This window comes from Phacochoerus africanus, chromosome 5 (assembly GCF_016906955.1).
Source record: "Phacochoerus africanus isolate WHEZ1 chromosome 5, ROS_Pafr_v1, whole genome shotgun sequence".
Lineage (NCBI taxonomy): Eukaryota > Metazoa > Chordata > Mammalia > Artiodactyla > Suidae > Phacochoerus > Phacochoerus africanus.
Window position 1 is genome coordinate 20,365,460 of NC_062548.1, and position 14,425 is coordinate 20,379,884.

At 50.2% G+C, this 14,425-nt stretch overlaps 1 protein-coding gene across 3 annotated transcripts in view; it reads right to left on the reverse strand.

Annotated features, from left to right (window-relative positions):
• KATNIP (katanin interacting protein) overlaps window positions 1–14,425 on the reverse strand; it is a 218,146-nt gene that overhangs the window by 156,604 nt on the left and 47,117 nt on the right. For all 3 annotated transcript variants that reach the window (XM_047780241.1, XM_047780240.1, XM_047780239.1), the window contains exon 3: window positions 1,353–1,429. In XM_047780241.1, the coding sequence (XP_047636197.1) occupies window positions 1,353–1,429 (77 nt within the window). The remainder of the gene's footprint in view (window positions 1–1,352; window positions 1,430–14,425) is intronic.

The following is a 14,425-nucleotide window of genomic DNA, read 5'->3' on the forward strand; positions in this document are numbered from 1 at the left end:
CCCAAATTCGTGCCCCATTCCTCCCCCTGCTGCAGAGCTGTTTGGGGGACCCTGCAGGCTTCTTCTGTTCGTTTTGTGCTTTGACTGCAAATCATTACCAACATTTTATTTATTCATTTATCTTTTTCGGCTGCACCTAAAGCTCCCGGGCCAAGGAGCCAATCTGAGCCACAGCTGCGAACTCCCCTGCCGGGCCAGGGATCAACCTGGGGCCTCCACAGACACAAGCCGGTTCATTAGCCCACTGCACCACAGCGGGAACTCCCATTATCAACATTTAAAAAAAATTCAGGTTTCACCACACAAATCCAGATTTCCGGCTTCTCCGGAAACCCTGGAGGATATGGACAGACCCCTGGGCCTGTGGGAGTCCCAGGCGCTCACTGTCCTCACTGAGCCAGCCAGCTTCACTCACCGCCTGGCCCCTCCTAGCCTGGGAGTTTGCAAACTCAGTGCTTTCTGCAAGGTTCCAGGCCTGAAGACAAACCACGGTGAAACAAACTTTTGTGGGCCTGCAAAGACACAGAGGACACAAGAGACCTCTTTCAAACCAGACCACGCTGCTATGACCTCAATCACAACACATGGCATCAGCTACAGGCTCTTATAAGAACCAGCACTCGAGTCAAAAATCAGGACTCACTTATTTTATTTTGTCTTTTCAGGGCCGCACCCACGGCATATGGAAGTTCCCAGGCGAGGGGTCAAATCCGAGCTGTAGCTGCCCGCCTACACCAGAGCCACAGCAACACTGGATCCAAGCCGTGTCTGCGACCTATGCCTCAGCTCACAACACGCCGGATCCTTGACCCACCAAGTGGGGCCAGGGATCGAACCCGAATCCTCATGGACACTAGTTGGGTTCGTTACCACTGCACCACAACAGGAACTCTAGGACTCACTTAACTTTAAATGACATGGACCAGTTTCAAATACAAATGTAAAATGACTCCACCTTGACAGAACAAGAACAAGGCGTGATTACAGGCTCAGATTTCAAGGGACCTTCAAAGCCTGTGAGATCACAGACAGGGCTATTCAGGTGACGAATGCGCAGGCCGTGCCACATTCTAGCTTTTCATCACAAACCCAGCTTCTCCCAGAACAGCGGCTGGGAGGCGAGAGGTGGTCCTTCGCAGGTGGCACAGTTTGCTACAGCTCAATCCAAAGCTGCAATTAAATCAGTGAATGGAGAGAGAAGAGCTGGGATGGCAGATATTATTCCCAGCCTCTGAGCGGAGGGCGACTGCATCCCCTGTCTATGGGAAACAGAGCCTGCATGCTGTTAATACATCTAAATAGATTTTTATTTGGCTAATATGAAGGGCTGCCGTCGAGCGGCTTCATCTTACCGGTTCCTCTGCTGCAGCAATATTAAATACTCATCATGTTTCTCATCAAAGTCTGTCACCATGTCCTTAGCGTAACCCTGCAATGGAGAAACACAGCAGTGTGATAGCAGAACGCAGGGAAGCAGTGACTGAGGCCCCGGGTACAGCACACATCCCACAGGAGGCCGAGGGGCAGAGGCTGACCTTGACGAAGGCCCGGCTCCCTGGGCGCATCACTCGGGCGACCCAGAGCCCCAAAGACCGCCACGTGGCCCCGTGGGTCTTGAACACACACAGCTAACAATCTACGAAAAGGAGGCAGTCAATTCCCCAGCCTTGCCGTTGTTCTTTCCCTCTGGACCCTATAAAATCAGGGTCTCCAACAAGATTTGGGTTGGACTACTTTCTCCACACCCAGGAATGTGTGATCTTGGCTGCCCTAACCAAATGTAACCCAGACCAGTTTTTGTTTTGGTTTGGTTTTTTGTCTTTTGTCCTTTTTTTAGGGCCACACCCACGGCATATGGAGGTTCCCAGGCTAGGGGTCTAATTGGAGCCACAGCTGCCGGCCCACACCACAGCCACAGCCAATTCCAGATCTGAGCCGTGTCTTCGACACAGCTCATGGCAATGCTGGATCCTTAACCCACTGAACAGGGCCAGGGATCAAACTTGTGTCCTCATGGGTACTAGTCAGGTGCTTAACCTGCTGAGCCACAACGGGAACTCCTCAGATCAGTTGTTGAAGAGAGGTTCTCATTTTTCTCTTGCTGCCGTAAGAGAAATGCATGCTTATTATAGACAACTCAGTCATTACCAAAAGATGGGACCCCCCCAAAATGAAGGCCCCTTTATTTTTTCTTCTTCAGAAAGTTTTATTATTTTTTAATTTATTTCATTAAAGTATAGTTGATTTACAACACTGTTTTAATTTCTGCTATAAAGCAGAGTGATTCATTATACACATACATATTCTTTTCATATTCTTTTCCATTATGGCTTATTACAGGTACTGAATATAGTTCCCTGTGCTGTACACGAGGGCTTTTTTATTTATCTGGAGGCCCCTTTAAAACAGATGTTAGTGGTTTCCTGCTTCCTCTTCTAGTCACAGAACTCTGGATTTCTTTGGGGGAATGATTCAGCCCCGTTTTTAAGTTCACTGGTTTCCTTAGATGCCTTTTTTTTTTTTTTTTTTGTCTTTTTGCCATTTCTAGGGCCGCTCCTGAGGCATATGGAGGTTCCCAGGCCAGGGGCCCAATCAGAGCTGTAGCCACTGGCCTACACCACAGCCACAGCAACCCAGGATCCGAGTCACGTCTGTGACCTACACTACAGCTCACGGCAACGCCAGATCCTTAACCCACCGAGTGAGGCCAGGGATCAAACCCGTAACCTCATGGTTCCTAGTTGGATTCGTTAACCACTGAGCCACGGCAGGAACTCCTTCCTTAGACGCCTTTGAAAGTTCCTTTGGGCTCCTCTTGGGTCACATGCCCTTGACCTTGGTCTAGGGATGAGTCACGGCCTGAGCTGGGCCCTTGAGAGTCAGCCCTGGGACTTCGCTGAGGCTCCTGGGGAAAAGCTGTTTTCTCTCTACTGGGGTGCTAAGATGACAAGATGCAGGCCCAAATTCCCTGAGAATGAAGACAAGAAAGAAGACAGCAGATCCCAGAGATGGAGAGAGATTCCTAATGATATAATTTGAGCCTCTGGATCCACCCATGCCTGAATAGGTATCTGGACAACTTAGTTATTGCTTTTAAGTATCAGCTGAGTTTCTGTTCTTTGTAGCTGAAAGAATTATAAATCACATACCATAACCTGACCATTAGAGATAACCCCTATTAAAAAATTTTATAGGAGTTACCGTCATGGTGCAGAGGAAATTAATCTAACTAGGAAACATGAGGTTGCAGGTTCAATCTCTGGCCTTGCTCAGTGGGTTAAGGATCCAGCATTGCCATGGGCTGTGGTGTAGGTTGCAGAAGTGGCTCAGATCTGGCATGGCTGTGGCTGTGGCTGGCAGCAACAGCTCTGATTAGACCCCTAGCCTGGGAACCTCCATATGCCACGAGTGCAGCCCTCAAGAGACCAAAAAAAAAATATATATATATATATATATATATAAAATAGCTTTATGAAGGGATAATAAATGCATAAACTATACATATTAAAAATGACATGTATATAGCAATAAAATCCCCATTATAATTTTTTTCTTTTTCTTTTTTTTCCTGGGGCCGCACTCGCAGCATGTGTTAGTTGCCAGGCTAGGGGTCGCATCATAAGTACAGCTGCCGGCCTTCACAATAGCCACAGCAATGTGAGATCCGAGCCACCTCTTCCGACCTACACCACAGCTCACGGCAGTGCTGGATCCTTAACCCACTGAGCGAGGCCAGGGATGGAACCCACATCCTCATGGATACTACTTGGGTCCCTTTCCACTGAGCCCCAATGGGGACAACCCCCTATTATCATTTGATACATATTCTTCGAGATGTTTTTTTGTTTATAATACACCTATTCACATATTTATAAATATACTCAAACGCATATTCTTTTAAACAAAAATAGGATTCTACTATAAACAATGCTTTGCAATTTTCTATGTTTCCTAGACAACTTTTTGCCAAGGAATGGATTAAAGAGACAATATCGGCTTCACTCTGGTCGCAAGTTACGGGGATTAAGTGTTAAATGACAAGAAAGACATTTGTGATAGAAACGCAATTTGTGTGAAAATCCTAACCGTCATCATGGGAAGGGGGAGGGGAAGAATCTCCATCATTCTCTTCTTAGCTTCTCAAAATCTGGCGTTAACCCCGTTCATCTTCCAGAACTCTCCCCCAGGGTGACCCATAACCTCCTTAAGCAAATACAATAGCTCTTCGCCACTTCAGCCTTTTCGTCTTTTTTTTTTTTTTAAATAGTTATTTCCCCAATACAATTTTTCTTCCTACTGTACAGCATGGTGACCCAGTTACACATACATGTACACATTCTATTTTCCCACATTATTAGGCTCCATCATAAGTGACTAGACATAGTCCCCAGGGCTACACAGCAGGATCTCATGGCTCATCCATTCCAAAGGCCATCGTTTGTATCTATGAAGCCCAAGCCCCCCCCCCCTTCATCCTTTTTGACTGCTCCAGGCCATGGGGCGAGGTTCCCACGCGTACATCCCCAGATTCTCCTCCTGTAGCTTCTGTGGTTCTTTTTTGTCTTTTTAGGGCCACACCTGCAGCATATGGAGGTTCCCAGGTTAGGGGATGAATCAGAGCTACAGCTGCCGGCCTGCACCACAGCCACAGCAACGCCAGATCCAAGCCGCGTCTGCGACCTACCCCACAGCCCACGGCAACGCCAGATCCTTAACCCACTGAGCGAGGCCAGGGATCGGACCTGTGTCCTCATGGATACCAGTCAGACTCGTTTCCGCTGAGCCACGATGGGAACTCCGCATCTAGGGGTCTGAATGAGGGGCCCTTCCTTCCTGTGCCTTCTCTGGCTGCCCCTCCACCTCGGCCTCCGAGGTGGATGGTCACTGTCTCTGCCCATCTCAGCTCTCTGGGTCTCTCCCACTACTACCTTTTTTTTTTTTTTTTTTTGCTTTTTAGGGCATATGGAGGTTCATATCTGAGCCCTAACCTACTCCACAGCTCATGGCAACGCCGAATCCTTAACCAGTGGAGTGAGGCCAGGGATCGAACCTGCGTCCTCCTGGATGCTCGTCAGATTTGTTTCTGCTGAGCCACGTTGGGAACTCCGTCCCTTTATTACTTCTATTCTGATTACAAGGATTCGTGGCCCCTGGCTGGGGAAGCCAGAGAGTCACTGTCCCCTTTCCTGGAGGACTCCAGGTTGTGGCCGTTTGCTTCCTTCTTTCCCTGTCACCCCACTTTTCCTCCCAGGCTCCCCTCTCTCTGGGTCACCTGGGGACAGGATGCTAAGCTCTCCTATTCTCTCCTATCCTGATGTCTCTGAAGCCTCTGAATTTTCCTACTAGCTAATCCGGCCAATCAGGAAGCAGGGAGTAATAAGAACAGGTGATATGATGAAATGATAAGAAAAAAATTTTTTTTTTCTTTTTTGGCCGCCCCGTGGCATATGGAGGTCCCAGGCTAGGGATCAGATCCAAGCCACAGCTTTGGCAACACCGGATCCTTGACCCTCTGTGCCAGGCTGGGCATCGAACCTATGTCCCCAGTGCTCCCAAGACACTGCCGATCCCATCGCACCACAGGGGGAACTCCAGAAATCATAAGAAATTTAAACAGACCAGCAATAGGTGTTCCTATTCCTGTTTCCCTGGCTTCCTGAAATGCGCAGAGATGTTCCTTTGTCTTCCGGCATCTGAACCCTGCCTCACCTTGACCATGACCCTCAGCCCTCGGGATGGCTGGTTGGCTGTAGGACACGGGGTCTGGGGAAGCGTCTCCGTTCCTTCCAGCACAACATGGGTACGACGCGGACAGTTTAGGCAGCATTTCCATATACACGACTCGCCTTTGATCTTCGCAGCAGCCCTTGAAGTGGTTATTATTACTGCATTTAAGATACAAGGAAAGCCGTCCCATGCCGTCTCCCAGGAACGCAGAGCCTTCTCCACGGCAATTTCCATAACCATTTTGAGATATGAAAATGACCATGCATATAGCATGGTACGGAATGAAACACGCAATGATGTCTGTAGATGAAATATGAGACTTCAAAGAGATCTCAGCTCGTGGTGGGCTGCCCTGGGCTGTCACCTCAAACCCTCTGGGAAGGCATTTATTTGTCTCTGCCGGGAGGGAGATGTCACTGGATAGACTTAAGAGCCCAGACGCACATCTAGCTGAGTGTCTCATCAGCCCCGTGCTTCTCAGAAGCCGATGTGCACACCTGTCACCTGGGATGGGGTTGAAATGCAGGTTCTGATGCAGCAGGACTGGAGAGGGGCCAGGCTTGTCTAACAAGCTCCCGGGCAATGCTCTGGGGCCACGCTTTGCTATTCAGGCCCCAGACCAGCCCAGCTCACTCTCCACAAGTCGCAGTGCTCCCACCTCTAATCAGATCAGCGCTGAACTTGAGCTGAGAAGGATGTATGAGTTTGGAGTCCAGGCCTGGCTCGAAATCATGACAGTGGCATTCGTTTAGGTAATAACTATACCTGCCTGACTGGATTTTTCTTTCCCTCATAGGCTCAAAGGCGGGTTGGATGCAGTAACAGTAAAAAGGCCCGAGTTCCCTGGTGGCTCAGTGGGTTAAGGACCTGGTGTTGTCACTGCTGTGGCTCTGGTTGCTGCCGGGGCTCAGGTCAAGCCCTGGCCCGGGAACTTCCACATGTGTAGCCTAAAAATGAAAAATAGGTATTCCCCATTGTGGCTTAGTGGTAACGAACCCAATTAGTATCCATGAGGACTCGGGTTCGCCCCCTGGACTCGTTCAGTGGGTTAAGGATCTGGCATTGCCATGAGTTGTGGTGCAGGTTGAAGACACGTCTTGGATCCCACGTTGCTGCGGCTGTGGTGTAGACTGGCAGCTGCAGCTCCAGGGACCTCTAGCCTGGGACCTCTAGCCATATGCCACAGGTGTGGCCTTAAAACGTAAAAAAACAAACAAAATCAAACCAAAAACCAATAAAAAGGCCCCAGCACAGCGCCGGGCATTTGGGTGACATTTACATTTCTGGCATTCTGTTATTTAAATAGTGCCATCCTAAGAGTTCCTGCAGTGGTTAATGAATCTGACTAGGAACCATGAGGTTGCAGGTTCGATCCCTGGCCTTGCTCAGTGGGTTAAGGATCCGGCATTGCCGTGAGCTGTGGTGTAGTTCGCAGACCCGGCTGGGAACCCGCGTTGCTGTGGCTCTGGCGTAGGCCGGCGGCTATGGCTCCGATTGGACCCCTAGCCTGGGAACCTCCATATGCCTCGGGAGCAGCCCAAGAAATGGCAAAGAGACAATCAATCAATCAATCAGTAGTGCCATCCTAGCCCTTCCCCACTGCCATCCAGCTCACTCCTCTCCTGATGCCTTCGTCATGCTATTCCTTTCCCTCAAGTCTCCATCCAAAGCCTCTCCAAGGCCCAGCTCAGCATCCAAAGTCTCCAGAAAGCCTTCCCCTGCCAGGCAGCCTCACCCCCGCTCACTTCAGCTCATTCTGAAACCCTGCAATTAGTATTAAATTATATACAATACAGGGTGAAATCGTATGTAATTAAGTGCTAAGTTGTTAGCCTTTAACAACTTATATATATATTGCTCAGTAATTATCTAGGGATTTGGAGACCTGCGGGTGAATCCTGCACTCTGCAACTTACCTTCTCTGAACCTCAGTTTCCTCGTCTGTGAAAAGGGGTTATTAATAAGATCGATTTTGCAGGGCTGCTCTAAGGAGTATCTAGGAGAAAAGTGCAGGTCATTTGGAATCCTTTTCTTTCTGCTTATTGACTCCCCGGCTGGATGATAAATTCCTGGAGAGCAGAACTCGTGGGGGGAGCCTGAGTTCTGGGCTCCGGTTCAGCACCACCCTCCAGCTCCATGATGATAACTGCTAAGGGTAACCAAGGACCCACCTGGTTGGCCCTCACGCTGGTCAGATGCCAGACACCACCTCTCCCTCGCACTTAACCTTGCTGAGGCTTCTTGCCCAGGCTCCAAAACCTACCCACCAAACCGACTACTCACAGACAGAGAAAACAGACTTGTGGGAGTTCCCGTTGTGGCTCAGCAGAAATGAACCCGACCACTATCCATGAAGATGTGGGTTCCATCCCTGGCCTTGCTCAGTGGTTAAAGATCCGGCACTGCTGTGAGCTGTGGTGTAGGTCACAGATGCAGCTCGGATCTGGTGTTGCTGTGGCTGTGGCGTAGGCCAGCACCTGCAGCTCCGATTTGACCCCTAGCCTAGGAACCTCCATATGCCGTGGGTGCAGCCATTAAAAAAAAAGGAAGAAGAAAAGAAAAGAAAAAAAAGACAGAAAGAAAGAAAACAGACTTGTGGATGCCAAGCAGGGGGTGGTGAGGGAGTGGGATGGACAGGGAGTTTGGGGTTAGTAGGTGCAAACTATTACATTTAGAATGGATAAGCAATGAGGTTCTGCTGTACAGCACAAGGAACTATATCCAGTCTCTTGGGTTAGACCATGATGGAAAATAATATGAGAAAAAGGATGTTACATGTATGCCTGGGTCACTTAGCTGTACCGCAGAAATTGGCACAACATTGTAAATCAACTATACTTGAAAAAAACGAAAGCCAAGGCATTAATGAGTATTGAAGGCATCCCACAAAGGTGGGAGAAACTTAAAAAGAATCAAGTTTACCATCATCATCTTTCAGCAAACAATTATCAAGGGCTTACTGTGTAGCTGTTACACATGCAATGAGGGTTCAAAAAAAAAAAACTCTGGCCCAGTGTATGTTCAGATACCAGCGTGCCTCTAGGCTGTGCCCAACCACCAGTCCGTCTGGGGCTGACAGGCACAACTCCGCTCCCGTTCCTGTGGTGTGTGCTATGAATGGCGCCCCCTGCTGTCATGCACCCCGGCAACCAAACCCACGCTGGCCCCCTAAAATGGGGGGTGGCCAGGAGGCGTTCTGGGAACACCCATTCAAATGAAAGCGCCGAGGCATTTTTCTGGGAAGAGAGTCCATAACTTTTATCCGATTAGCAAGGGCATCTGAGACCAAAAGAGACAAATGATTATAATAAAATGTACGAAATATGATGCCAAGGATCTGAACGAGGGACCTGGGAAGGGCCCCGAGGGCACCAATCGTTGAGAGTCACGTCCAAATCCTAGCTCACCAGCTCACTCTCCCACGCCACGTCCAATCCATCAGCTCCAAAAGCTGACCACCTCTCCCCACCTCCCTGCTCCCTCGCTGGGGCAGGATCCCTCCCTGGCCTCCTGCTCCCGCCCTCGTCCCCTTAGTCCGTTCTCTCTGCTACAGCCCAGGGTGGGGGTAGAGGGGGCCTGATGACAAGGAAGTCGAACCATATCACCCCTCTGCTCTGGACGCTGCATGGGTCCCGGGGGGCCACCAGGCTCCGCCCCCTGGGCCTGTGCTCAGGTCTCTGTCCACCTCCCCCCCAGCCCCCCTCCTCATGCAGTGCCCTCCACAACCACCCTGCGCCCACCTCGGGGCCTCTGGCTCACCATTCCTTCTGCCTGAGGCTTCTTCTCCAGGGAAACACCCAGAGTCCTCACCTCCTTCAAGGCTGGCCTCAGATCCCACTTTCTGGGGAAGTCCTCCCTGGGCCGGCCCCGCTGAAAACTGCAAACCCCATTGTGGGCAGTTTCCATCATGGCTCAGCGGAAACGAATCTGATGAGGAACCATGAGGATGCAGGTTCGATCCCTGGCCTCGCTCAGTGGGTTAAGGATCTGGCGTTGCCATGAGCTGTGGTGTAGGTCACAGATGCGGCTCGGATCCTGTGTTGCTGTGTTTGTGGTGGAGGCTGGTAGCTGCAGCTCTGATTTGACCCCTAGCCTGGAAACCTGCATATGCCGGGGGTGCGGCCCTAAAAAGACAATAAATAAATAAATAAATAAAATTGCAAGCTATGCACACACGCCCCCTCTTCCCAACGCCCACTAAATATCTATCTGATGTTTTAGGCCTTTTATTTCCTGGGCCGTCACCCGCACTAGAAGAGAGACAGTCCGTGAAGCCAGGGTCTACTTGTTTGGATCCCTTGTGTCTTCTCAGCCCCCCAGGACAGTGTCTGGCACACAAGGGGCCCTAAATGAAGAATTAAGGAGACCACCGATCTGAAATTCCAAAGTTGAAAGGTTTGCTGGGCAACAAAAGAAAGGCATTCCTGGCAGCCGAAAACAGCACAGGCAAAGGTTTGGGGGCCTGACAAGGCCTGAAACGTTCCATGGATTGGCCAGAAATTGGCTCTGCCTGGAGGGGTGGGCGCTGAGGAAGAGTGTGTTGAGTATGGCCAGTGGTCTAAGGAATTTGGACGTGATGGGAAAGCAAAGTCCCTCTGCCATTATTGTGCTCCTTATCATCTTTCTCCCTAATGCTGGTCCCAGCGACGGTGTAGAATTTTATCAATGGCCCTATTATTAATTCTCTCTGGGGAAAAAAAAAATGGAAGCGGGAAGAAACGCCAAGAATCAGTTATGCTTCAAGCAGCTCGACTGAGTCTATATTTCAGGGATCACGTATTCCTCTGAGGCCAGAATATTGGAATGCTTCTAAACAGGGTTGATGTAGCGCACGCCAGAGCCTGAGCTGCATTAACGAGCAGCAGAGAGCCCTGTGCTGGTTGCCAGGGCTGGCGGACAGATGCTGGGGACCTGACTTGGCAGGGGTCAAGGCCCAGTGGAGAAGAACAATAACTTGGAACAGTTTAGGAACGAGGCAGAGGTCACCAAGCACTTCCACACGCCTGACTTAACGCCACCTACCCTGTCCCTGCCAGGTGCCACACGTAACCGAGGGATGCTTCATGACCAATAGGTAACATGTTCCAGGGTCCTGGAGCCTGGAGTTTAGGCCGCTGCGATTATCATTCAGCATGCTCTGCACGCGTGCTTGTCGTGGGGGTCTGCCGTGCTGCTCTGAGCTAGGATCATTATCCCCACTTCAGGGAGGAGGACACTGAGGCTTTGAAAGCTGGAGCCTATCGCCTGAAGGCCACAAAGCATCCAGCGGAGAGAGTGGACATTTGTTGCTTTTTTGGCGGCTCAGCATCTGTGCATTTTCTTCTAGTTACATCACGTCGGTTTTCCTTTGGGAAACCACTCGCCCTCCACTCGCGATCCATGCCATGTGGGTGGAAAGAATGCTGCTGGCAGCGCAAGGGCGAGCACGTGACCTGGGCCTGGCCCCTCAAGCTGGCCCACCTCCCTGGCCAGGGGATGGGCTCAGGGCTAAGCCTGTCCCCCATGCCAGGCCAACAGACTCAACCCAGGGATTGCTCAAAGCTGCTGCAAAAGCCCCCATCCCTTTCCTGTGGAATTATTAGCAGATAGGAGCTGAGAGCTACAAGGGCCACAAAAAGCAAGACGTTATTTTTATTAACTCAGGAGGGTCACTACTGTGACAGTCCTTCTATGTTCCAGGCAGGGAGCTGTCCAAGAGTGATACCGACATACAGGCAGCAGAATTGAGGACAGACAGACAGACTAGATAGAAACTAGAACTTCTTGGAGTTCCCGTCGTGGCGCAGTGGTTAACGAATCCGACTAGGAACCATGAGGCTGAGGGTTCGATCCCTGGCCTTGCTCAGTTGGGTTAAGGATCCGTGAGCTGTGGTGTAGGTCACAGATGTGGCTTGGATCCCGTGTTGCTGTGGTTGAGGTGTAGGCCAGCGGCTGCAGCTCCGATTGGACTCCTAGCCTGGGAACCTCCATATGCCATGGGAGCAGCCCAAGAAATGGCAAAAAGACAAAAAAAAAAGAAAGAAAGAAAGAAAGAAAGAAAAGAAACTAGAGCTTCTTAACCGTGTTTAATCCCCATATCCAACCCTGCCTGAAGCTGGCATGATCTTGGATTTTTCAGTCTTGGGCTAATACTTCCCTTTCTTTACTTAAGCCAGTTTGAAGCAAGTGTGTGTGTGTGTTTCACACCTGAGTGGGTTCTCGGTGACAGAGTGGTAGAACACTCAGAGGTGTCTGAATCTGAAGCCTGGGCCACATCCTAGGACCAGCGGAGCATTTAGGAGAGGGTTAAAATAATTCCTTGGAGTTCCTGTCGTGGCGCAGTGGTTAACGAATCCGACTAGGAACCATGAGGTTGCGCGTTTGGTCCCTGCCCTTGCTCAGTGGGTTAACGATCCAGCATTGCCGTGAGCTGTGGTGTAGGTTGCAGACGCGGCTCGGATCCCTCATTGCTGTGGCTCTGGCGTAGGCCGGTGGCTACAGCTCCGATTCAACCCCTAGCCTGGGAACCTCCATATGCCGCGGGAGCGGCCCAAAAAATAGCAAAAGGACAAAAAAAAAATTCTTTAGTGATCATTCTCCGTGATGGCCCTAAGCCCACAGAGAGAGACCATCCAAATGTATCTTACAGCACAAAACTTCCATGCCTCCTTCAAAACCCACCCCAGCGTTCTCCCAGTGATTCTGTTCTTTGCATCTCAGGGCCAAGTCGTAAGTCCTTAATGCACAGCAGGTGAATGAAAAAGTAGAGTTCTGAGCTTGCTTTTGGAGGCTTTTGCTGACATATCAAAGGTAAGCCCATCCTCCAAACAGGAACCATAAGGCACACTCGATAGACTTACATGGCAGGACCTAAAGCGATGGCTGAGACTGCCCCCTAGAGGTGGATGAAAACAACACAAACACTGCAGCAAGGATGGGAGTTTCTCCGGCCCCACAAGCTATGCGCACAGCAGGTGGATAATCAAAGGAAGACTTTGGTTATTTCTTAAATATCTATGCACTATCATTGACTGCGATCAATGAATACCCTGAGGTTTTATTTTTAGTCTCAGGGTTTATAGACTATGGAGGCGGATCCAAAATCTAGGGCTTCCTCCTGGACCCCAGGACACAGTACACTGTATCTTCATGAAGATGGTTTTCTTGGAGTTCCCATCACGGCGCAGCAGAAATGAATCCAACTAGGAACCATGAGGTTGCGGGTTCGATCCCTGGACTTGCTCAGTGGGTTAAGGATCTGGTGTTGCCGTGAGCTGTGGTGTAGGTCGCAGATGCGGCTTGGATCTGGCGTGGCTGTGGCTCTGTCGTAGACCGGCAGCTACAGCTCCAGTTGGACCCCTAGCCTGGGAACCTCCATGTGCCGAGGGTGAGACCCTAAAAAGACCAAAAAAAAAAAAAAAGATGGTTTTCTTCCATAGCCATCTAAAAAACCATTTTCAATACATAGCCGCTAAAAAAGAATGAGCATCTCTTTTTATTCTCTGAAAAGTTTTCTTATAAGATGGCCATGTGTATTAGAAACTATCTTTCAGGCTGGCAAATATAGATTTTTCCCTGTTTTAAATTGTGAGTGCGCTGGCTTCAAAAAGGAAACTTTATATTAACGCCATAAATGACAGATCATTATCACTTGCCATAAATAGCAGGTCAACAGAAAGACGGACCTACTAAAATAGCATATGTTTACCTACCACCTGCAGGGCTGTGGAAGTGTGCAAACCACACGCTGGGAGAGCTCAGTGCCCCAATTTCCACATCCACACCAGCCTGAGGAGCAGGTGGCGCTGACCTCGTTTTCACGATGCATCCGTTCGCTCGATATGTATTGAACACCTATCCCGGACACACAATGAGCACATCAAAGTCTCTGCTCTCATGGAGCTCACATACTAGTTCAGAAGAGACAGGTGATAAAACTAAATGTATAGTTTGTCAAATGATGCAAAGGGCTACGGGAAATAGGAGGTGGAGCAAAACTGACGGAGTGGGGGAGGGAGGTGCTATTTTAGCCTGGGGGCGGGGGTGGGGGAGGGGGAAATCAGAGAAGGCCTCGGGTGAACCTACATTCAAGCTGAGACTGAAGGAAGTGGAGGAGGGGACCCTTGCGGGAATCTGGCCCAACGCGGGTTTCCTGGTGGCAGGACGTGCCAAGGTCCTGAGGGAGGAATGGGAAGAGGGCAGAGGCCATGCATGGTGAGGATTCTGGTCTGGCTCTGGGGTGGCCCGGAGGCCTTTGGAGGGTTTGCTGGGGTTTTTTGTTTTTTTTTTTTTTGGTCTTTTGTGTTTTTAGGCATGTGGAGGTTCCCAGGCTAGAGGTCAAAGGGAGCTGTAGCCGCCAGCCTACACCACAGTCACAGCAAGGCGGGATCTGAGCCGAATCTTCGACCGACACCACAGCTCATGGCAATGCTGGATCCCTAACCCACTGAGTGAGGCCAGGAATTGAATGTGTCCTCATGGATGCTGCTCTGATTCATTTCCAATGAGCCACGATGGGAGCGCCTGGAGGGTTTTTGTTATTGTTGTTTGGTCTTTTTAGGGCCGCACCCACCCACCACATATGGAGGTTCCCAGGCTAGGGGTCGAATCGGAACTGCAGCTGCCAGCCTACACCACAGCCGCAGCCACGTCAGTTTTGAGCAGACCTGCCCTGGGCTAGGGGCTGTTCTCACCCCTCCATGCTGAGGAGAACTGTGGA